We start from the raw sequence: 24,224 nt of genomic DNA on the forward strand, positions 1-24,224 counted from the left end.
AGTGGCATACTTTAGGCTATATCGTATGTAACAGATCCTATAATAATTATTTACTATAATAATAGTAAACAATAGAGCATTAGGTATTTTTTCTTTTACATTACTTTGTACTATATAAAATAATTACCATACTAATGGCTTGATATACTTTAGGCTATATTATATAAAATAAATATGTAGATCATAGACTGGTTTACATCTTTATATCTGTTTATTTTAGGCTACTCTATATATAATATAATATATCATTATTTTGGAGTACACCAGGCTGTAAACCGAACATGGTATTTAAGTTTGCTAAAAGAGGTGGTTAAAACATCTAGCATTGTAATATGGTATTGCTGCCTTTAACTAGTGGTTGATAGCAGCAGTGGCCTCACACTTAAAGAATGTGTAATGCCTCTGCTCAGCGTTAAGCTGCCTAACATAGGATTTTGCACAGTGGTTGTCAAGCATTGATCAGCCCAGGCTGAAAGAACTGCTCTGCAGTGTCAACAACAAGAGCCAAGCTCAGGCAAGAGCAGCGCTGAGCTAGAGCTGATTAAATCCGATTAGAGGGCTATAAAACTGGAAAACTAATGATAGCATTGCACAGTTAATAATGACAATATCTTCCTCTCTCCCCATGTAAAAGTTTCATTTTTAAAACCACTTGATGAAGCGAGTACATCTAGAAAATGAAGGAATAAAACCACCCAGACGTGAACGGCCTAATTTAAAAAATGTGAGCAAAGAGACATAAATTAGTGGCTGACAATTCTGGAGCTGTTCTTTCATATAATTAGAAGAAAAGTCAACTTGTCACGTGGCCACATAAACAACAAGCTACAAAATAAATCAGTCACATTTAACAGATCAGCGCATTTAGGAAATAAACCCATTAACAGATCATAATAATCAGCGACTCTATAATTAATGGTGAAAAGTCAGTGTGTGGAAAAAAAACAACAACATAATAGCAGACAGGCTGTGTGTTCGCTTCTCTTTTGTTGCTATTACATAGAGGCTGAACAATCTAGGCCATCACATTCACTGCCATTCAGCACAAAATTGTCAGACCTTTCAGGACTCCAGAGTACTCTGTGACTGTTTTTGTGTCACAGACAAAAAAAGTCGTCCAACAAAATTCACCACTCGTGTTAGCAGCCAACCTTTGACCCAGCTTTTGGGGCCTTTTTAAAAATGTACAAATCAAACAGCTGATTATTTTGTTTCTAGTCTTATCTAACAGTTAACAGTTCATTACTTGAGTTCATTATTAAAAAAAGGTCAAGACAGTAAACAAGATTAGTTTTAGTATCTATTCAGTTTCATCATTTATTCAAACACTGGATGCAATTTGTTCCATTAAGAATGGAAACAAAAAATGTACAAGATGATAAATCAAGCGTGTGTTTTCTGCCATTGTACACACCCGGCAACCCTATGTACCCTGGCAAAGGGTACAGATGTTGTAATTAAAGCACCAGTCTGTGTGTACGCCAGTGTGTGCTACACATAGGCCTGATACAGAAGCGCCTGCTACCCCCAAGTGGGGAAAAGCAGCGCAGCTGCCATGCACCGTTTTCTCTTTTCAAAGTCTTTTCAAAAGGATAGAGACCCCCCTGACCCCATCTACTCAGACACCTCTCCATAAGCCTGAGCCCCTGCCAGGAATGGATCTGGTCTTTTTAAATTTGCCCAAGCCTTGGCAAGATCAAGACCTTAATTTCTATAAGCGTGCATTAGACCAAGTAGTTTTCTTAAAGCCGAAATAAAAATACAAATGAAAATAAAGGAAAAAAGGGAGTTATTTTGGACTATCTAATTTTGTTGGTGGAAGCTAACCAGAATGGTACAAATTTAGTTAAACATTGCCAATTTAATAAATTGATGAAACCATATTAAATAAGCAAGAGTAACATGTACTATTTACAGATTTAATCTCAACCATGGTGTCTATATATAAGCATGTAATGTTTAAAAATGTAATGAATCTATTTAAAATATACTCTTAAAATATTAATAATAATTTGTACTTTACATTTACACATTAGTGAGATCTAAACAAATGTAACTCTTTGCCTATTTTTTATGTAAAATGGTGCATGTCAAACCTATCATAACTACATAATTAAAGGTACCCACATGAACATAGCTCTACAATTACTGGATTGAATAAAGCAAACAAAAAAGAGTAGTAGTGCTGGGTTAGGTGGGTTTTTCTTTCCTTTTTTTAACCAAGATGCACAATTTAACATTGCTTGTACAGTTCATTGGAGCAGAAGAAAGCCTGACTGATCTCCTGACAGCATAAACTGCCTATTAGACCGATATGGAGAAGTGTCCATCACTTAGGCTTTTCCAGAACATTCCCTCCACTGTAAGGAGAGCTTTAGAGGTCCGCAAGGTTTGAAGGGGGAGTTAAAAAATTTTAACCACATAGAAAAGCCAAACCAAGACAAAATGAGAAAACAAAACAAATATTCTGAGCACTTACGTTAGTCTAGAAGAAAACAATGCGGCAAGACAAACTTTTAGAGCATTTAGAGGTAAAGAGACGCAACCAGCTAGTCAGGTCAAGCCCAAAGCAGTTTGCTCTCGGCTGTTAAAACGTCCAGTAAGAATGAGCCATTTTCAAATGTAAACACTTTAAGCGATTTAGTAAACAAAAGTAGCAGGACGAATTTTACTGCAAAGTGGAGACAGTATTTAAAACTATGTGAATGCAAAAATAACATTAGATTTTTTATCACTTCTAATTTCTTATTTTTAGTTGTCTCTGTTTAGTTGATGAAGTGTAGTTTGGAGGGGTGGTATGTGTATTTAGGCTGCGGACAATTTTCACACCAGTGTATAAAGGTTTTCACAGTTTACCTAAAAATATCACACTAAAATACCTTGTTCAATAGGTCCCATCTGCTGTCGCAAGCCCACTCCGATCTATTAAGTTCATTGCTTTGATTTGGCACGTCAAATTGAGTTACAAATTGAGTTACAAGGCTCTCTAATCTCCTGCATGTCATTGCTTACATCGGTTAAGTGTCCAATAAGCTTGTAGCTTTACCCCCGTGCGTTGTACAGAACACAGGTTACCATGCAAAGGCCACTGAGGACAAATCTGGACAAGGGCCCAAAGCATTGTGTACTAAGATGTAGCGTATCGTTTGGCTTGGCAAGCCGAGAGGCCTATTTTTACCCCAAGCATGGGGGAAGTTTGTGGTGCGCAAGTAGGCCAGCAGAACTGGCAAGGTGGCGTGGGGCTTGGAGGGTCACTGGAGGTGACACGGATGAGACCCCTTCCTGGATATTCATGAGCACTCTGGAATGAGTGCTAGTGAATACATTTCTGAGCAGGGCGAAATCGTTTGCTTCAGCTGGTAAAGTGCTTTCAGAACCCCAGAAGAGTAAAGATTTGCTTTTTCAAAGTTCCATCTCAATTCAATGTCTCCACTCCTCTCAGCCTCTCATTTTTGAATGTCATTTTCGTTTTGAGCCCATGCTGGCCGCTTTGAAAGACGAACGGAGTAAAGCAGGAGAGCAGCCCCTGGTAAATGCAGGGCCCCTAAGCACTGTAGCTTTTCTAATGCAAAGACATTCTTTTCTTCTTGTCTCCATAGAGAAGACCGAAGGGAGGGGTTGTTGGGGTCACAGGCTGACAGGTCAGGGAAAACAATTGTGGCCCAGTCTAGTGTGGTGGAGGAAAATAGTATTTTGGATTTTTGTTTATAGTATTGTTTATTATCCTATAAACATGTCCACATAAAAGTCCACATCCCTACACTGTATACAGGCGAAATACATTAAGGTACTTTGAAAGGTACCTGGTCTTTCAAACCTCAGGCTCCTTTACCATCTGCTATTTCTACCAGCAGTACTTGTATGTGTAACACAAGTATGCACAAATTTACTAAAACACAATGTAGGATTTTTACTATGTATTCAGATTTAAGGTATTGGTTTTAATAACACTGATGTTTGCGTAGGTGCACTCGGACCTAACTAAATCCAGATTTTCCCTCTCTTATTTGTAGAAACTTGTGGAGGACATGATTGTGAAAGGATATGAAACAGCATCTGACTGACTGAGGTCAGGCTCCTAAAGCGAGCAACGGGGGAGCAAGATGCTATCACGGCACAGACGAGGCTGAGCAAACCCCCTTCTGCTACAGAGCCACCAGGCTGGATACCTTTTTCCGGATACATTCTCCTGTCTTGAGCTGAGGAACATGTTTCAGGGCTGACTCTACCAGGTAAACCGCAACAGAGCCTTCTTGGATTTCAATGGGCTTTTGATGCCATGTCCAGTCTGGTAAAGGATACACAGGATTCATTTTTTTTCCTACAGAGGAGTCTCTCGCACTTCCAAAAGGGTCTAATTAGGGGTCACAGCCTCTGCGACATGAAGTAAAAGGATTCTCCACGCACTGGACTTTGTTCTCTCTGCATCCTTCTTTTTTTTTTTTTCTTTTTTTTTTAATGATCTGAATGCCTGCCTGCACTGGAGCGCCTCAGCGACTGAGGTCTGTTTTGAAGTGGAGGCGTTTTCTTTCTCGAGGTTTATTTTGCACCGAACCTTTGATGGCATGAACTGTAGACACTGCTACAAAGCAGGAGGTCTGCAGAACAAACAAGAATCTGTTGGGAAAATACCAACTGGGTCAGGTTAGAACCAAAGAAACTGCTGAAAGTATAAGCAAGCTCTCTGGGAGAGAAGAAAGGAGAGCTTAAGGCATCACTGGATCTTTGGGTGGAATCAGAGGATTAACTGGCTCTTCTAAATCAGGTATGACAAATACGGGCAGCTGTGCCATGTTCTACCCGAGTGACTGTTCTCGTTTTTAATAAGACATGCTGGAAAGAAGATTATCATTTTTTTTTTTCAGGAAAAACTATGTTAGAAGATCAGAATTCTGTGGATCAGAATAAATGAGTGCAAATATGCATTGATTTTTTTATATATGATTTTCTTTTGTGCTATTGTCTTAGTGCTAGAACAAAACCGTAACTGTGGCTAAGTTACTATCTTGAATTTTCTTAGAAATAAGCCCTGTATATCCTACAGATGTCCTTGAAGGACGTTTATAAGCAGGATTCAAATTTATTCACCTGGCACAGTCGGTTAGTAAGAAAAAACACTTCGAAATGCAGAAATTAGTTTGACGGCATTGAACTTAGTAAAGACTAAAACCAGTCACACAGGCATTTCTTTCCAGTGTATCACAGGAATGTTGAAGAACCACTCATTGGCATCCATGCCATAGTTTTATGTTTAGACAGATTCTGAGACTTTCATCTTTATCTCCTATTTGCTTCAGTTTTGCTAAAATTTTCATTAATTGTGTAAATCAGCACTGATTTCTTTTAATAATATTTGTCCTATATAACATTCATTTACATAAGAAAAGCCCTCAAGTGATTCATTTACTGATTTCTTTTTCCCTTCAGAGAGGAAACCTGATCCAGAGTCCACAACAATGGCATGCCAATACAAGTCCTTCTTCGTCTTCATCATCAGAGCCGGGGCACTCCTGGGGCTGGCCAATCCATTGGTGACCTCGGCCTCCTGTCCACAACAGTGTCGGTGTGACAGGACTTTCATTTATTGCAACGACCGGGAGCTGACTTCCATTCCTTCAGGCATCCCAGAGGATGCCACCGTCCTCTTTCTGCAAAACAACCGAATTAAGAGTGCGGGTATCCCTGCCGATCTACGGAGGCTCAACAACGTGGAAAAGATCTACCTGTACTGCAACAACTTGGATGAGTTTCCTACCAATCTTCCCGTGAACGTCAAGGAACTTCACTTACAGGAGAACAACATCCGGACTATTACCCATGCCTCTTTGGCACAGATTCCCTTCATCGAGGAATTACACTTAGACGACAATTCCGTGTCGGCTGTCAGCATAGAAGAGGGAGCCTTCCGAGACAGCAACTATTTAAGATTGCTCTTCCTTTCACGCAATCACCTCAGCACCATTCCCAGCGGTTTGCCCATGAGCATAGAGGAGCTTCGCTTTGATGACAACCGCATTTCATCCATTTCTGAGGCATCACTGCAAGATCTGATAAATCTGAAGCGCCTGGTGCTGGATGGCAATCTCCTGAACAACAGGGGCATTGGGGAAATGGCCTTTGTGAATTTAGTCAACTTAACCGAGCTTTCACTGGTACGGAACTCCCTCACATCTCCACCTGCCAACCTGCCGGGCACCAGCCTTGAGAAATTACAACTGCAGGACAACCACATAGACCGGGTACCAGTAGGTTCCTTTGCTTTTCTGCGACAGCTGTACCGCCTGGATCTGTCAGGCAACAAATTGAGCAGCCTTCCCAACGCGGTTTTTGATGACCTAGATAACCTTACCCAGCTGCTGCTGCGAAACAACCCATGGCACTGCAATTGCAGGATGAAGTGGGTGCGGGACTGGTTGCGCTCACTGCCCTCAAAGGTCAATGTGCGTGGGTTCATGTGCCAAGGCCCCGATAAGGTCAAGGGTATGGCTATCAAGGATCTATCTACAGAGCTCTTTCATTGCTCAGAAACAGAGGTCTCCCCTACGTCTGAGACGAGCACAGTCTCCAACACATTACCACCTTCTCGACCTCAGTGGCCTATATATGTGACTAAAAGACCCGTGGTTAGGGGGCCAGACTTTGGTAAGAACTACCGCAGCACTACGCAGCCAAATCATAAGATTATCACAATAAGTGTTAAATCCAGTACTCCAGACACAGTGCACATATCCTGGAGAGTTTCCCAGCCGATGACTGCGCTGCGGCTCAGCTGGTTAAAACTTGGTCACAGCCCTGCGTTTGGTTCCATCACTGAGACCATCGTACAAGGAGACAGGACGGAGTACTTGCTCACAGCTCTGGAGCCTGAATCTTCTTATCGGATATGCATGGTTCCTATGGAAACCAGTAATATTTACCTGTCAGATGAGACACCCGTTTGCATAGAGACGGAAACAGGCTCCTCAAAAGCGTACAACCCCACTACGACCTTAAACAGGGAGCAGGAGAAGGAGCCTTACAAAAATTCTAACCTGCCTTTAGCTGCTATCATCGGAGGAGCTGTGGCACTTTTGGCCATCATCATGCTAGCACTGGTGTGCTGGTATGTCCACAGGAATAGTTCTTTGTTTTCCAGAAATTGCACTTATAATAAAGGACGCAGGAGAAAAGATGACTACGCAGAGGCTGGAACGAAAAAAGACAACACCATCTTGGAGATCCGAGAGACTTCTTTTCAAATGATACCCATTAGTCACCTGCCCGTGACCAAGGAAGAGTTTGTGATACACACAATATTTCCTCCAAACGGTTTAAACCTTTACAAAAGCTCACACAGTGAAAACAGTATCAACAGAAGCTACAGAGACAGTGGAATACCAGATTCCGACCACTCCCATTCATGATAATGTGTGCAGATTGAAAAGACATTTTGTTATGAATGATGGACATTAGGACTGGCCGGTCTTTTAAAAACACTGGATTGAAAAGACTGAAGGAGCAATGTTCTGTACATTTGCCATATAATTTATATTTAAAGACAAGGCTACAGTCGCAGACCGGCGCTGCGTCCTCTGTGTACGCTGTCGACACATGCGATTCTATATTTTAGAGGTTTGTAGTCATTTGTACTGTACTTCCTTTGCTTAAGGTTCCAGACCAATTAAAAAGAAGTATTTGTGCTCGATTGAGATATGACTTGTCAACTGTGAAAGTGGGTTTTCATTGCTGTGTTGAACAATCAGAGTTTAGAACCTTTTAGAAGCACAGGTTAATAATTTCCACCACATCGCTCTCAGAAAAAAAGGCAAAAAAAAGTGGCCAATGGGGATAAAGCGCACAGTCAGTTCAACGGGTAGAGGAGCTTTTCGTCTTATGTGTGTTGGACAAGTATAGACGTGTTGCAGTATAAGAAAACCTTGAGAATTTGTTAGGGATCTTAGTTGACATTTCAACAGTGTTTTCAGGCTTTAAGTCTTTGCTATTTTCAGAGCATGGCGATGTTTGGCTTCCTTTGTTCCTGGGAGAGCTAGCAATACAACTCAGAACCCAGTAACATGTTGTATAAATTAGCTAGTCCGGGACCAACAAAGCACACAAATAAGCAGAGGTTACTATTCATTGCCTCTAGAATTCACTTCTTCCTCTAACCACACATTAAGGAAATCCCTTAACTGTGTACCAATTGTTCTTCTAAATGTTGCCTCTGAAGAGGAACACAATCGAGGCAGTATGATTTTAGCTTAGGTTTAAGAAGGTTTGTTTCTTTTCTACTGGAAATGAGTGTGGGTTATTTTTGTTTATATTATTATGATTATCTGTATTTTGTTTTCTAAATTCCAAGCCACTTTTACATTGTGACAGCTGAAAGTTTATTGTTCCTTACAACTGAAGACCAAAGTGCATATATGCCCTTTGGCCAGTCTTGTACGTGCCTTGATACAATGCTTATTGTATTTAGCTTTTTAAAAAAAAAATTAATAAATGACTTAACTTTTTCATACACACTTGAATATGATAAACTATTGGTCATATTGCAAAATAAAAGTGGACAAAATCAACTAGGTGGACTCTAGTGAGCTTTCTTTTTTGCATTACATATGAGGTTAGTATTTAAGTAGCTTGATCATTTGCATGGTAATTTTATGAAGGAAATTGAGGTCACAGTGTTCCATACATTATGAATTCATTACACACACTTTCTTTGCTAGTACACTTTACTGTGTGATGACTAAAATCCAGATTTCTGGTCTTAATTGCCAGGGTTATTAATTTCAAAATAAGAGCCAAAATCTACCAAACACCTGTTGTGTTAAAATGAATACATACAGTGCTGGGTAATTGGAATCATTAGAATTTCTCCCCTGCTGCTATTTTGTCCTATTCCCTCTTTATTAAGTCACAGCACACAGACACATAATGATATATTTTTCTTTTAGACAGTTTTTGGTATATATTAGTTTTACAGACGTGCATGTGCTCAATATAAAACTCAATAATAACCCTCAACCATATGGAACAATAAGACTGTACTGAATACCATGACCTTTTGTCAGGTATCATTTTAATCTGTGAAGAACAGCTAAAATGAAGGATTTATGTGACTGGCAATTATAATGGGATCTAGGTTTAATAACAAACCAGCGTTCAAAGAGACGGATGTCTGGCACTACATCAGCTTTGACTGGGAGCACAGGAACTATATGTGCACAATGTGCCTTCCACACTTATACAAAAACATGCAAAACAGCACGTGTGCATGTGGATGAAAAAAACATACACATGTAGCTAATTACATTGCTTCAGGCAGCAAATTAGTTACAAACCCTAAATACACTTTGAGCTTTTACCCCTAAATAAATCAACTTCAAATAAAAAAAAGCTTTCAGCTTAATCTGTGTTTAATGGTTCAGCAGTGGTTCAGCTGTGTCACACATGTGGCCACTGTTGTTTTACAGCTCAAAAAAGTCCTGCAGTTTTATTGCTGGCTGCAAAAAGGCTAATTATCTTGCCTTAGATGATAGTTTCTAGTAAAATTAAAATATAAAAGTTTCTAGTAAAATGAAAATATAAAAAATGACAGAATTTGGTGCCACCACTTATTTCATTTCATTTTCGGCATTTAGCAGACGCCTCTATCCAAAGCGACTTACAGTAGTGACAGTATAGTGTGAGCAATTGAAGGTTAAGGGCCTTGCTCAAGGGCCCAACAGCTGCAACCTGCCAGTGGTGGGGCTTGAACCAGTGACCTTCCGATTACTAATCCAGTACCTTAACCCAGTGTTTCTCAACCTTTTTTCAGTCACGGCACCCTTTAAAAGTATTCAAAATCTCACCCCAGTCTAAAATGTATTAAAAAACGTACACTCTGCATCCCTCGGACTGCTAACACACGCACACACACACACATGCACACACACCATAAGGTGTCATTTAGGGAGGGAAGAGTAAATGTGACTTACTTTTAATGGGAAACCTGAGCCTGGGATGATGCACACAATCACCCTATTCTGGCAGGGATGGATGAGAGGCAGACATGGAGCCCCTGGTCCAGAGCCCTCAGTCGCTCCCTGTACTTGTTCTTGATGTAAGTTAGGCTCGAAAACGAACGAATGAACGAATCAGATTTAACATAATTAAACAAGTTTATAGTTTATTTCTCAATTATTTGTCATTATACTAAGAGCACTGCTTCTTTTCTGCATGTTCTCTCTGTAGCTCGGTTACAGCTCTCTCAACTCAAACTCAAAAGAAGCTTTATTGGCATGACAAATGAAGACATTCGTATTGCCAAAGCAAGTTAGAGAGAAATAATAAAAAATAACAGTAAGAAAGAACAAATACATACAAAACAGTTACATGTGCAAAAATATAAAATACAATAAAATATTAATAAAAACAGTGCAAAATAATAATAAAAATTATAATATTTACAGTAATGAGGTAGTAATAACGATCAGTTTGTGTGTGTGTGTGTGTGTGTGTGTCTCGCGCTCTGTGTGTGTGTGTGTGTCTCTCTCGCTCTCCGTTTTCGGACTTGAATTTCGACAATAAACAGCTCTTATTATGACTGATTGATTCCCTCTACTGATGGAAGCGGAATGGGTGGATTACAGTCTGAACTGCGCAGAAATAAAAATATATATAGCGGCAACCAGAGGCGCAACTCGGTTCCTTTTGTTTATTTTAAAGAGCCGTTCAATAGAATCAGATCGTTCGCGAACGACCCATCATTATCAGAATATTTTCGACGGCACCGGTGCCGCGGCACCCTGGTTGAGAAAGGCTGCCTTAACCGCTAGGCTACAACTGCCCTATATACATTATTCCATGCTACTGATCAGTAGCAAAGTGTGATTCTTAAAACGGCCCTCTGACCCACCTACGTCCTAACCTACAAGTAGATCTGCTGCATTCAACACATAAATCAAAAGGGACCATTAGCTCAGCATTCAATAATTGGTCTACACGGTTGTTATAAATACTACAAAACGAAATCCTTTTTAGAGCTCTGAAAATGGCCAGTAAACAAGATTTCTCCTAATTGCTTTGTAATTCTTCCCTTCCTTTTTTATTAGCACTATTTCAGATGTGAGGAATTGACAATATTGTTAAGCGTTCTTTCACCTATAAATTGTTACACAAATACCAGATCCACCATATGGACAAAGGTATTCAAACAAAAGTAATGGGACACCCCTTCTAATTTTTGAATATATGTGTTACAGCCACAACAACAAACACACATATAAAAACATAATAGAATAGAATGCCTTTGTCATATATACATATACAGGTATACAGTACAATGAAATTCTTTCTTCACATATCCCAGCTTGTTTGGAAGCTGGGGTCAGAGTGGAGGGTCAGCTATTGTACGGCGCTCCTGAAGCAGAGAGGGTTAAGGGCCTTGCTCAAGGGCCCAACAGTGGCTGCATGGCAGAGCCATTGTGGTAACATTATGTAATCTATTCATTATTCAAAGCAATTATTTTTACTGAACTAAGATATGTTTTTAATTGAGCACTCTAAGCAAAATAGATTTTGTCACACGAAAGCCTTTAGCTAAACATTTATTCAGCTTTTAGACATTTGAGACACTTGACTACTTTAGACATATAGATCTAGTGATTATAAATTGTATCAAACACACTGAATCATAAATGATGTACTGGTATATTTGCTAAATATGTTTGTGGCCAAGTAAACCTAAGCACAGACGAAAAGTCTTCATTAACTTTGACCTTACAGAGTGAACGGTGACTGTCAGACTGTAAAATAAAAAACAATACAGTGTACTGATTAAGCTGGCAATTTTTGTGTATACAGTGGTACCTTGAAACTCAACGTCAATTGGTTCTGGGAGTGGTGTTGAGTTTTAAAGGCGTTGATTTCAAGGTATTTTTTCCCATAAGGATGGGAAACCTGTTAATGTGTTCCATGGTCCCGTGGAACTGCATATATTTTAGGCTCATGTAAAATAATGGGGTTGTTTTTGACACTTATACACTGAGAATAACACAAATATAATATAAAAACACTTAAATACAATTAAAAACAGTTCAAATAAATAACTGTTGCACAAAGCTTAACGTTACATATTGTACTAAAACGAGCGAGGAGTTTCATTAGTGGAGAGAACTTATGAGCAGTAATAATTAAGAGGTTTAGTGTTTCTATGTCATAATTTTAATACATTAAGTCACATTAAACTTTTTTTAACGATATGCGTTTTAGACTCTCTTGCTAAAAAAAAAAAAAAACAATTACTATTGTACAATTTCTCAAAACCCCAAGCCGTAAATTCTTCTTCCTCAGCCTTTGTCCTGTTCGGTTGCGGGGTTGGCTCTCGGCGGATCATGATCCGCATTGATTTGGCACAATTTTTATGCCGGATGCCCTTCCTGACACAACCCTCCCTATTTTATCCAGTAACCCCAAGCCGTAACACAGGTTTTTGTTTTTTTCCTTTTTTTCCCACTTTAGCGCATCCAATTTCTGCCCGTCAATCATCCTCTCACTAATGCTGGTCCCTGCTCCTGATTGGGGAGAACGAGGCTGCTCCACGCCCCCTCCGACACGTGCACAGCAATTGAACATTTTATCACCTACACTTGAATGCAGTGCAGTACAGTGCTGTGTACGGAGAGCCACACCCTCTACCGCACTCCTTTCCCATCTCCGTGCAGGCGCCACCAACCAGCCAGCAGAGGTCGTAATCGCACTAGTCTGAGAGAGAGTTCCCATCCGGCTTAATCCCGCCCTTATCTGAACAACAGGCCAATCGTTGTTCATGTGGCCGCTCAGAGCCGAGATTCGATACGATGTATTCGAGATCTCAGCTCTGGTGAACAGCGTGTGTTTTTACCGCTGCACCACCTGAGCGGCCGTAACACAAGTTTAAAAGTGAAACAGAAGAAAAATCTAGATAAACACAGATTTATGCGGTCGCTTTTAGACTGAATTTGACAGTTATTTTATACAAATGCAGATTCGTCTTATATTCACACTTTGATGACGTTTTACTGCACCACTCAAGCCAAGTGCTGAACAAAGCGGCTGTTCACTGTTAATTTAAAATTAAATAAATCTTTTTTTTTTTAAAGGTGTACACGTTGAGTTTAACGGTACAAATTTCTCAACAAAGTGTGTTGAGTTTCAAAGAGTTTAGGGGACGTTGAGTTACAAGGTACCACTGTTCTTTATTTATTTTTTATCCATTTTTTTTATTTCACTGTTCTCAGTTCACTGTCCCTGTTATAACTAAAGCTTTACAAGAATTCTGGTCAAACCATTTAATGAATCGCATTATTTGGAGAAAAGCTACCTGGCTTCATTTCAAGGCATCAAGTATCTTCACAGATGAGATCATGGAAATTCCCTAATGCCAACTGCCTCATACCTTCTGCTTTCACAAAGACTGATTGTGTACGTGTGTGGATGGGTTATGAATGAAATGTTATCCTCAGGAAATTAATCTCAAGGTTCAAATACCACCTGATTTTTTTTGTCTGTATTTACCTGAAGATTAATGACATTAAATACTTCAGAAACTGGTCAGAACTCCAGAAGCTGCTAGAACTTACATGTGCCTTTTACCTATGAGTTATATTAGGGCTGGCTCGATACCACTTTTTTATGTCTGATAGCAATACCTATACTGCAAATTATCTGCCGATACCAATCCGATACCATAATTTCTCCTCTTAAACAACTAAGCAGTAATAATACATGTCTCAATGCACCATGGTTAAACTAGCTATATAAATAACAATGCTCAGACTGTGAAATAAATATTCTAAAGGAATAAATACAGAACCTACAACATCACACTTAAAACTGCTGTTTTAATTGTAACTTTTACACACAGAACATTTAGCAGCATTTTTGGTTTCACAAGCTGTTGTTAACGTGACACATCTCGCTTTACGGCGTGTCGTCCAAAGTGTCTACAACTGGAAGATGTAGATGTCAATCAAACGTGATAAACCAATTAGAATTGACGCAGAGTTGAGATTTTCCGTTAAAGTTCTGTCACGTTTTTAGACTATTAAACCCTGCTGGATTTTGAAGAGTACATCTGTGGCTACAAGGGAATTTGTGTAGTTTGTTTCATTTTATAACACTAATGGATTAATCGTTGAAGATGTGAGATATCTCCAAGCCAGACAAGATAGGTTTTCTTTATCTCAGGTGAGCGATTTATCATTTATAAAGCGACTTTTAGTGTTTAAACAGTCAGTGTTTTTAGATGTGACAGTAGTAGATGATTTTTTAAAATGCTAAAAGTTGATCAGTGTGTTTTAATTTCTGAATGGCTGTTGCAGATGAGTTGTAGATCAGTGGCACATGTTAATGATGTCATCAAGATGCACATTGTTATGGCAGTTGCCGAGTGAGCTGGCAATAAACGCCACTCTGTTGGAACGTATCTTTGTGTGTTATTTGCTTTACATACAAACAATGGTCTTATTTACATTAAGTGTTATTTACATTAAGAAACAGTATCGGATTACACGTTTTTTTTTCCTTCCGATATCTGATCCAGTGATTTGAGCCTATATCGGACTGATTCCGATACAAAGTATCGGATTGGTGCCAGCCCTTATTAATATGACTGTGTACTGAATGTGTTTGGGATCTATGTGTAGGTTTGCCACTGATAACTTAACTTAACTTAAGCTTAACATTAAAACAGAGTCTGTCCAATATCATTTTAAAAATATTAAAAAAAATAGGTTTGTTTGTAGGTCCATGAACAAAACAGAAGCAGTGCAATGATATGTAGTTAGCTCAGTGGTTTAAGTGCAAACATCTACAACAGTGGTTGGCAACTTATGCTGGCAATGAGTGGCATTTTTGCCTAGCACGTTGATTTATGAGATATTTTAAACTCAGGGCTACGCCTTATTGGGTGGATCCTTGCAGCGAGTAGTTAAGTTAGGTGGAGTAATTTATGCTAAGTAAGTAGGCTAATCAAGGTGTTTGGAGTGAGTCAGCTGTAAGTTCGTGCAAACTTAGTATAATATAACAGCTAAATGTGCGAAAATGGATGTTGGTTCATTTCAACATGAGTGCACAGATTCGTATAGATTTATTCAACAACAATAAATCCATACGAGCTGTTTGTGCTATGTGCTGCAAAAGTGTCATTTATCGGACCTCAAAGTGTGCGCTGCCACTCTGAGACAAAACATCAAAGCTCATTTAGGGATGATGCTGACAAAACAGAATCAATCAAACAAGCAATTTTAAGGTACCAGGGACAGATAAGTGTTCTTCAAAATTTAAGTCATGGTAAAACTTTTTACGCTTGCGAGTTACAAGATAGCTCAGTGTATTGTTATACATGGAACACCCTTCACTGACAGAGAATACACTATATGGCCAAAAGTAATTGGACACCTGACCAGGAGCTTATTTGGCATCCTATTTCAAAAACAAATAGTATTAAAATAGAGTGTCCTCTGTGTGATCTTTTCAGCTAGAACAACAGATTCTCACTGTATCTGTGGGGATTTGTAAATATTTATTGAAAAGAGCATTTGTATGGCTGGGTATTGATGCTGGTCAAGAAAGCCTTAACTAATGGATGGATGGACGGATGGACGGACGGACGGACGGTCAGACAGACATACAGATAGATAGATAGACGGATAGCTGGCTGGCTGGCTGGCTGGCTGGCTGGCTGGCTGGCTGGCTGGCTGGATGGATGGATGGATGGATGGATGGATGGATGGATGGATGGATGGATGGATGGATGGATAGATAGATAGATAGATAGATAGATAGATAGATAGATAGATAGATAGATAGACAGGCATATATAGATAAACAGGCAGGCGGACGGATGGACGGACAGACAGACAGACAGATAGATAGATGGCTGGATGGACGGACGGACAGACAGATAGATAGATAGACAGACAAATGGATAGACAGACAGACAGATAGATAGATAAATAGACAGGCATATACATACAGTAGATAGACAGACAGGCAGGCAGGCAGATGGATGGATGGATGGATGGATGGATGGATGGATGGATGGATGGATGGATGGATGGATGGATGGATGGATGGATGGATGGATGGATAGATAGATAGATAGATAGATAGACAGATACTTTATTTATCCAAAAGGAAATTATTAGCCTTCAGTAGCTGAACAAGAACAAAGGAAAAAGAAGAACTAATACAAAGGTACAATGTGCATGTTAGTGTGTGCATGAACTAAAGTCTGATGTTCCAGTTCATTCCAAAGCTGTCCAGTGGGGCTGAGGTCAGGGCTCTGTGCAGGCCGCTGGAGTTATATAATTGATTTATTACACCTGTTAGTAATTGCTGTGGCTGAAACATGTGAATTTTATATTTAGATAGGATGTCCAAATACTTTTGTCCATATAGTGTACATGCTAACAGTCTGTGTTTTATGACTTTGACGTAATGCATGGCGGCACATCATACAAAAAAGATCCAAGATTTCAGTTCTGGAACATCTGGCTACCCTAAAGATGCACTGGTTCATATTTAAGTGTTTCTACTATTGCAAATGACATGCTAATCTCTGGTAAACTCGATTAAACAGAATTGTCAAAACAGTTGGATCAAAACAAGAGGGATCATGTGAATAAGAGAACAGCCTGTGAATAAAACAGAGCTGGACTGGCCTGTTTGCACTGTTATAGACGCACCCCCGGGAGGCCTTCAATTCTCCATGAGGTTTTTATCCTCACATCTGCAAACACGTCACACTCCCATGATAAATAGCAAGCACTGAGAAGCACAGAGCCAAAACTCTACCCAATACACCTTTAAACAAAAAATCCTACTATAACAAAGCAACAAGCATTTAAATAAAATTGCTACCAGAATGCTCTATACTGCTTTTATATTTACATTTAAAAAAAAAATACAGCATTGTAACTACAACCCCAAATCAGAAAAAGTTGGGGCAGCATGAAAAAATATGCAAATAATAAAAAAACAGAGTTTCTTACATTTACTTGTAAGGCCTACAACACATTCCAAAGAAGTTGGGACAGTAAAGCATTTACCACTTTGTAATGTTGCCATTCCTTTTCACCACACTTAAAAGACGTTTTGGCACTGAGGAGACCAAGTGATTTAGTGTTTCAGGTTTTATTTTGTCCCATTCTTCCTGCAAACACTTCTTAAATTGTGCAACAGTACGGGATTTTACGTTTCAAAATTCTTCACACATTCTCTATTGGGGACAGGTCAGGACTGCAGGCAGGCAGGCCAGTCCAGTACCTGTACTCTTCTTCCACATGCCTTTATGTGTGCAGTATGTGGTTTTGCATTGTCTTGTTAAAAAATGCATGGACGTTCCTGGAACAGATGAAGTCTTGAAGGCAGTATCTGTTGCTCTAAGATCTCAATGTACTTTTCTGCATTAATGCTGCCATCACAGAAGTGTAAATGACCTTTGCCAAGTGCACTGACACGGCCCCATATCATGACAGACCCTGGCTTTTGGACTTGTTGCTGATAACAGTCTGGATGGTCCTGTTCGCCTTTGGTCCGGAGCACACAGTGTCCATTTTTTTCAAAAAAGACCTGGAATGCTGATTCATCTGACCACAATACACATGTCCACTGTGTGATGGTCCATTCTAGATACCCCTGAGCCCAGAGAAGTCGACGTCGCTCCTGGACATGGTTAACATAAGGCTTCTTTTTTTGCAAGTTTTAAGTGGCATTTGTGCATGTAACTCTGTGTTGTAGTGCCCTCACCCATGTGGCTATATCAGCTATTGTTGAGTGGTGGTTCTTGATGCAGTGTCATCTGAGGGATTGAAGATCACGGGCGTTCAGCTTAAGCTTGCGCCCTTGTCCTTTACACACCAAAATTCCTCCCGATTTCTTGAATCGTTTAATGATATTATGCACTGTAGAGGGAAAAATATGCAAATCCCTTTCAATCTTTCTTTGAGGTACATGAGATCCTCTGATCATCTTTGCTCATCAAAGACTCAGCCTTTCCTGGATGCTGCTTTTGTACCAAATCATGATTACAATCACCTGTTGACATCACCTGTTTGGAATTACATCATTCTTTCGTTTTTTCATCTCATTACTAGCCCTAAATTGCCTCTGTCCCAACTTTTTTTGAAATGTGTTACAGGCCTGAAATGCAGGAATGGAGGTACAGTGTATCACAAAAGTGAGTACACCCCTCACATTTCTGCAGATATTTAAGTATATCTTTTCATGGGACAACACTGACAAAATGACACTTTGACACAATGAAAAGTAGTCTGTGTGCAGCTTATATAACAGTGTAAATTTATTCTTCCCTCAAAATAACTCAATATACAGCCATTAATGTCTAAACCACCGGCAACAAAAGTGAGTACACCCCTAAGAGACTACACCCCTAAATGTCCAAATTGAGCACTGCTTGTCATTTTCCCTCCAAAATGTCATGTGATTTGTTAGTGTTACTAGGTCTCAGGTGTGCATAGGGAGCAGGTGTGTTCAATTTAGTAGTACAGCTCTCACACTTTCTTATACTGGTCACTGAAAGTTCCAACATGGCACCTCATGGCAAAGAACTCTCTGAGGATCTTAAAAGACGAATTGTTGCGCTACATGAAGATGGCCAAGGCTACAAGAAGATTGCCAACACCCTGAAACTGAGCTGCAGCACAGTGGCCAAGATCATCCAGCGTTTTAAAAGAGCAGGGTCCACTCAGAACAGACCTCGCGTTGGTCGTCCAAAGAAGCTGAGTGCACGTGCTCAGCGTCACATCCAACTGCTGTCTTTGAAAGATAGGCGCAGGAGTGCTGTCAGCATTGCTGCACAGATTGAAAAGGTGGGGGGTCAGCCTGTCAGTGCTCAGACCATACGCCGCACACTACATCAAATTGGTCTGCATGGCTGTCACCCCAGAAGGAAGCTTCTTCTGAAGTCTCTACACAAGAAAGCCCGCAAACAGTTTGCTGAAGACATGTCAACAAAGGACATGGATTACTGGAACCATGTCCTATGGTCTGATGAGACCAAGATTAATTTGTTTGGTTCAGATGGTCTCAAGCATGTGTGGCGGCAATCAGGTGAGGAGTACAAAGATAAGTGTGTCATGCCTACAGTCAAGCATGGTGGTGGGAATGCCATGGTCTGGGGCTGCATGAGTGCAGCAGGTGTTGGGGAGTTACATTTCATTGAGGGACACATGAACTCCAATATGTACTGTGAAACACTGAAGCAGAGCATGATCCCCTCCCTCCGGAAACTGGGTCGCAGGGCAGTGTTCCAGCATGATAATGACTCCAAACACACCTCTAAGACGACCACTGCTTTATTGAAGAGGCTGAGGGTAAAGGTGATGGACTGGCCAAGCATGTCTCCAGACCTAAACCCAATAGAACATCTTTGGGGCATCCTCAAGCGGAAGGTGGAGGAGCGCAAAGTCTCGAATATCCGCCAGCTCCGTGATGTCGTCATGGAGGAGTGGAAAAGCATTCCAGTGGCAACCTGTGAAGCTCTGGTAAACTCCATGCCCAGGAGAGTTAAGGCAGTTCTGGGAAATAATGGTGGCCACACAAAATATTGACACTTCAGGAACTTTTACTAAGGGGTGTACTCACTTTTGTTGCCGGTGGTTTAGACATTAATGGCTGTATATTGAGTTATTTTGAGGGAAGAATAAATTTACACTGTTATATAAGCTGCACACAGACTACTTTTCATTGTGTCAAAGTGTCATTTTGTCAGTGTTGTCCCATGAAAAGATATACTTAAATATCTGCAGAAATGTGAGGGGTGTACTCACTTTTGTGATACACTGTATATTAACAAATGAAATGAAGTTGAGCAGATAAAACATGAAATATCTTGGATTCAAACTGTCTGCAATCAAGTAAATGTAAGGAACACTGCATTTTTATTTTACTTGCATTTTCCATACCGTCTCAACTTTTTCTGATTTGGGGTTGTAATTTCATTGTAAATACTGTAGATAAACTGCAGCACAATGCTATGTCATCCTTTCACGCCGGGTTTCTCGTCTCACGATGCACCACGTACGCTCACGATCTAATCATCTGACTCAAGCTGAGTGTCGAATTGAATCTGGGTCTCGGTGTAAATGTTTCGAACTACTACTGTGTATTTTCGAAACAGTCACAGGCGCAATTGAAAAATTGTTAAAATGACATAAATCATGGTTTTTATGTATCCCCCGCTCCTGAATTTTCTGAGCTTGATGTGGCCGCTCCAGAGAAGATTGAATTTGATTGCTGAAAAAGGAGCTTCCACAAAGCAGAACATTCTGCAAGTGAATAAAAGCGAATAATGACATTACAGAACTGAGGGATTTCAGAGATCTACAGAAGCATTGCATCATTAGGGTAGCCATTTCATCAAATTTACCTGTTTTCTTCTTATTTACTTCCTTACTTTGAAGTTTCGTTGTTACAGGAAAAGTTTTTTGAAGAGTGCAACAAAGACTGTCTTTTTAGTCCTGCAGCAAGGTTTTTCAAGGTAAAATATAGAACATACTCAGCAAATTCGTCAGTGATCAGGCTTTAGCTCCCAGCTCTGGTGTTACAGCGTGAGAATACTGTAAGAATATTAAGTCCCTTCTTCTTTGCCTCAATATCACACAGCCTAGTTGATTTTTTTTTAACATCTTCTACCATATCTAACACATTCTCAGTAAACAGACAGTTATTTAATATACACTAATAGGCCATAACATTAAAGCCACCTCCTTGTTTCTACACCCACTGTCCATTTAATCAGCTCCACTTACCATATAGAAGCACTTTGTAGTTCTACAATTACTGACTGTAGTCCATCTATTTCTCTACATACATTTTTAGCCTGCTTTCACCCTGTTCTTTAATGGTCAGGCCCCCCACAGGACCACTACAGAGTAGGTATTATTTGGGTGATTGATCATTCTCAGCACAGCAGTGACAATCACATGGTGGTGGTGTGTTAGTGTGTGTTGTGCTGGTACGAGTGAATAAGACACAGCAGTGCTGATGGAGTTTTTAAACACCTTACTGTCACTGTTAGATGTCATCATGGAGGAGTGGAAGAGGATTCCAGTAGCAACCTGTGCAGCTCTGGTGAATTCCATGCCCAGGAGGGTTAAGGCAGTGCTGGATGATAATGGTGGTCACACAAAATATTGACACTTTGGGCACAATTTGGACATGTTCACTGTGGGGTGTACTCACTTATGTTGCCAGCCATTTAGACATTAATGGCTGTGTGTTGAGTTATTTTCAGAAGACAGTAAATCTACACTGCTATACAAGTTGTACACTGACTACTCTAACTTATATCCAAGTTTTATTTCTATAGTGTTGTCCCATGAAAAGATATAATAAAATATTTGCAGAAATGTGAGGGGTGTACTCACTTTTTGATACACTGTATATGTGTTTATGCATTTGTCTCCCTTTTTCTCCCAACTTTAGCATGTCCAATTGCCTGAGTGCATTATGCTTCCTCTCCAATGATACCAATCCCTGCTCCAATTGAGAATAACGAAACTAACACACGTGTGCAGTAGCTGACTGCATCTTTTCACCTGCACTAGGCGAGTTCATATGTGGATCAGCTTTGTGTATGGAGAGCCACACCCTGATCAACACACTCTTTCCCCGTCTCCATGCAGGCACCATCATTTAGTCAGCAGAAAAATTGCATCAGCCATGAGAGTCCCTACCCGGCTGTCCTATCCAGTATGAACAACAAGCCAATCGTTGCTTATGTAGCCGCCCAGCCGGATGGCAGAGCTGAGATTCGAAACGATATGTTCTAAATCCCAGCTATGGTGTGCTAGCTTGTTTTACCGCTGTGCCACCTGAGCTTCAGTTCTTTTTAGCACCTGGACAAACAAAACCAAAGACAAGCTTCAGTGAAGGCTTTAATATTTTCTCACTTTGTAGCACTTTTTTTGCAGCACTTACAACCTTACTCCTCACTGCTGTCTGTTGGTCCTGGATTCTATAAGGTTGCTTTGAGACAATGTCCACTGTAAAAACATATATAAATTTCACTTGACTTGACTGCCGCCATCCCCACCTATGACCAAGGAGGGCAAGCGATCAGAGCCCCCTCCAACATGGACGCTGTGACTGACCACTTCTTTTCACCTGCCAGAGAAAGGTAAACCCCTCAAGGTGCCTCAATCGGCCAGAACAGGCCGTATCTGCAGCAGCAATAAGGCAACCGTGCTCAATCTTTGTCCCTCCCATTTACTGACACACAGCCAACTGTCGGCCAGTCGATAACACAAGTGAGATTCAAACTCAGATTTCAGCAATGCTGGGCTAGTGAATTACACCACAGCACCACCCAAGCATCTAGCACTTTTCAAAACTGATCTAGTCTGTCTGCCCCTTCCGACTTGCTGTCCCATATGCACTCTTTGCAGCAATACGGCGTCCACTCTTCTGTCAAGGCTTCCCATATGGTGTGAGTTGTGTCTGCCAGAATTTTTGTCTACCTTCCTTCTGTCAGACACTGCTAATTGTTGTTGTGGGGACACTACCAGGTCAGTGCCAGCGTAGAGCTCAAACACTGTCCAGTAGTGAGCTAGCCTAGTAGGCAGCTAAATGCAAATATCATCTCTTCATATTGGAAAATGTACAGCTTCATATGAATTATTATGTCATGATGCCTGACTGTATTTATTTAATTTATTTAAAGCCTCATACATTATAGTGCATATAGTCTATAGTATAGACACCCTACCTCATTATTAAGTTCATGTGTTTTATCCACACCCATTGCTAACGTGCCTAAAATCATTTATATTAAATAAATATGCTTCAAGCCTTGTTGGGCAGGGCCTTTTCTATCTACAAAGCAAGATCCATAGTCAAGGTCTGACAGGTCTGATTTGAAAGAACTCCAGTGTTTTGCACAGAGCCCTGACTTCAACCCCATTGGACAACATCAGGATTACTTTGAACATTGTGAGACAGAGCTTCTCATCTGCTGTTTTTTTTCTATTTTATTTATGCATTTTCTCCCAATTTAGTGTAGTCAATTTGTCTTCCGCTGCTGGGGGATCCCTGATTGCAGTCGAGGTGGGTATATTGCTGCTCACGCCTCCTCCGACCCGTGCGCAGCCCTTTGCGGAACCCTTTTTCACCTATGCACTCTGCACAGGCGCCTTTCTATCTGCTAAGCAGGGTCTTTACACAGTGTTTAAAGACCCCACCCACATAGTCCGGTCATCCCGCCCTAGCAGAACCGTGTCTGCTGCAGGCACTGCCATTAATGCCTGCTGGATGGCGCTCAGCCGACCGGTGGCAACGCCGAGTTTTAAACCGAGAAGTTCAGAATCTCGGCACTGGTGTGCTAGAAGGAATATACCACTGCGCCACCTGGGCGCCCCAATCTGTGCTCTTTCAACTAAAGAGGCACAATTGTGTATTGTTTGTACTACTATGTTGACTATTGTGTGTATTATTGTGTATCACCAAAGCAAATTCCTTGTATGTGTAACATACCTGGCGAAATAAAGTGATTCTGATTCAGTTCCAACAGTCAAGTTTCACAAAGTCTTTCTGGAAAGCTCACTGCTTATTAATGCTCATGGTTTTGGAATGGGATGCTCAATAAGTACGTGGCCAGGTATCCACATCCGTTTGGTCAGAACGTGTATGTTGGAAAGTAATTAAGAACATATAGTCTGCAGATGCTTGAAGGGGAGAAAGTGTGTTTGCAATGTTGATGAAATTACATTAAAAGCCATCACCTATCACTTGGCTCTCTCAACAGCCTCATTTGTCCATTCACACTTCTGATTTCTAGACAGGACCAACACAAACCAAATGGAGGAAGAAAAAGTCCAGAAGCCTTTCTGTGTTATGTTTCACTGCGTGTAAGGTAACCACAACATCTGCCTTAGCGTGACAGCCAGGATCCCGATCGAACCCATAACAACATGCACTTTGTTGTAATCAGCTTTGATTATTATATATCAGTCCAACGCAGCAACACAGGAATATAAATACATGTTTAATTTACAGACTTCTGCTCAAAAAGACAACTTCCTGTGTTCTGCTTTGCTTCTTCCCTTACTTCTCTCACTTAATTTTTTCTCCTCTCCTCCTGGAGTCACATCATCTTTCACTTCATTTGTCCACTCTCCCCCTACTCCAGCTCCCAGTTTTTTCTCCTTTCATCAATGTTACCCTTACTCATCTTACTCAGAGCGGTTCTTTCACTGTCA

General features: G+C 40.5%; 2 protein-coding genes across 6 annotated transcripts in view; one reads left to right on the forward strand and one right to left on the reverse strand.

The window, feature by feature from the left end:
- macrod2 (mono-ADP ribosylhydrolase 2) overlaps nt 1-24,224 on the reverse strand; it is a 1,284,034-nt gene that overhangs the window by 1,071,413 nt on the left and 188,397 nt on the right. The window lies entirely within an intron of this gene.
- Nucleotides 3,888-8,558, forward strand: flrt3 (fibronectin leucine rich transmembrane 3). 2 transcript variants are annotated; one of them, XM_062995784.1, is made up of 3 exons: nt 3,888-4,232; nt 4,328-4,765; nt 5,428-8,558. In XM_062995784.1, exon 3 carries the CDS (start codon nt 5,457-5,459, stop codon nt 7,401-7,403), a length of 1,947 nt encoding a protein of 648 aa, XP_062851854.1. In that variant the 5' UTR covers nt 3,888-4,232; nt 4,328-4,765; nt 5,428-5,456; the 3' UTR covers nt 7,404-8,558. The 2 variants fall into 2 exon arrangements, with proteins under 2 accessions (XP_062851854.1, XP_062851853.1); XM_062995783.1 differs by having other exon boundaries at nt 3,888-4,765.

Source organism: Trichomycterus rosablanca, chromosome 5 (assembly GCF_030014385.1).
Source record: "Trichomycterus rosablanca isolate fTriRos1 chromosome 5, fTriRos1.hap1, whole genome shotgun sequence".
In the NCBI taxonomy this organism is placed as follows: domain Eukaryota; kingdom Metazoa; phylum Chordata; class Actinopteri; order Siluriformes; family Trichomycteridae; genus Trichomycterus; species Trichomycterus rosablanca.

Excerpts from the sequence above, each read along its gene's own strand:
- flrt3 (XM_062995783.1), top strand. The coding sequence starts at position 5,457 with ATGGCATGCCAATACAAGTCCTTCTTCGTCTTCATCATCAGAGCCGGG.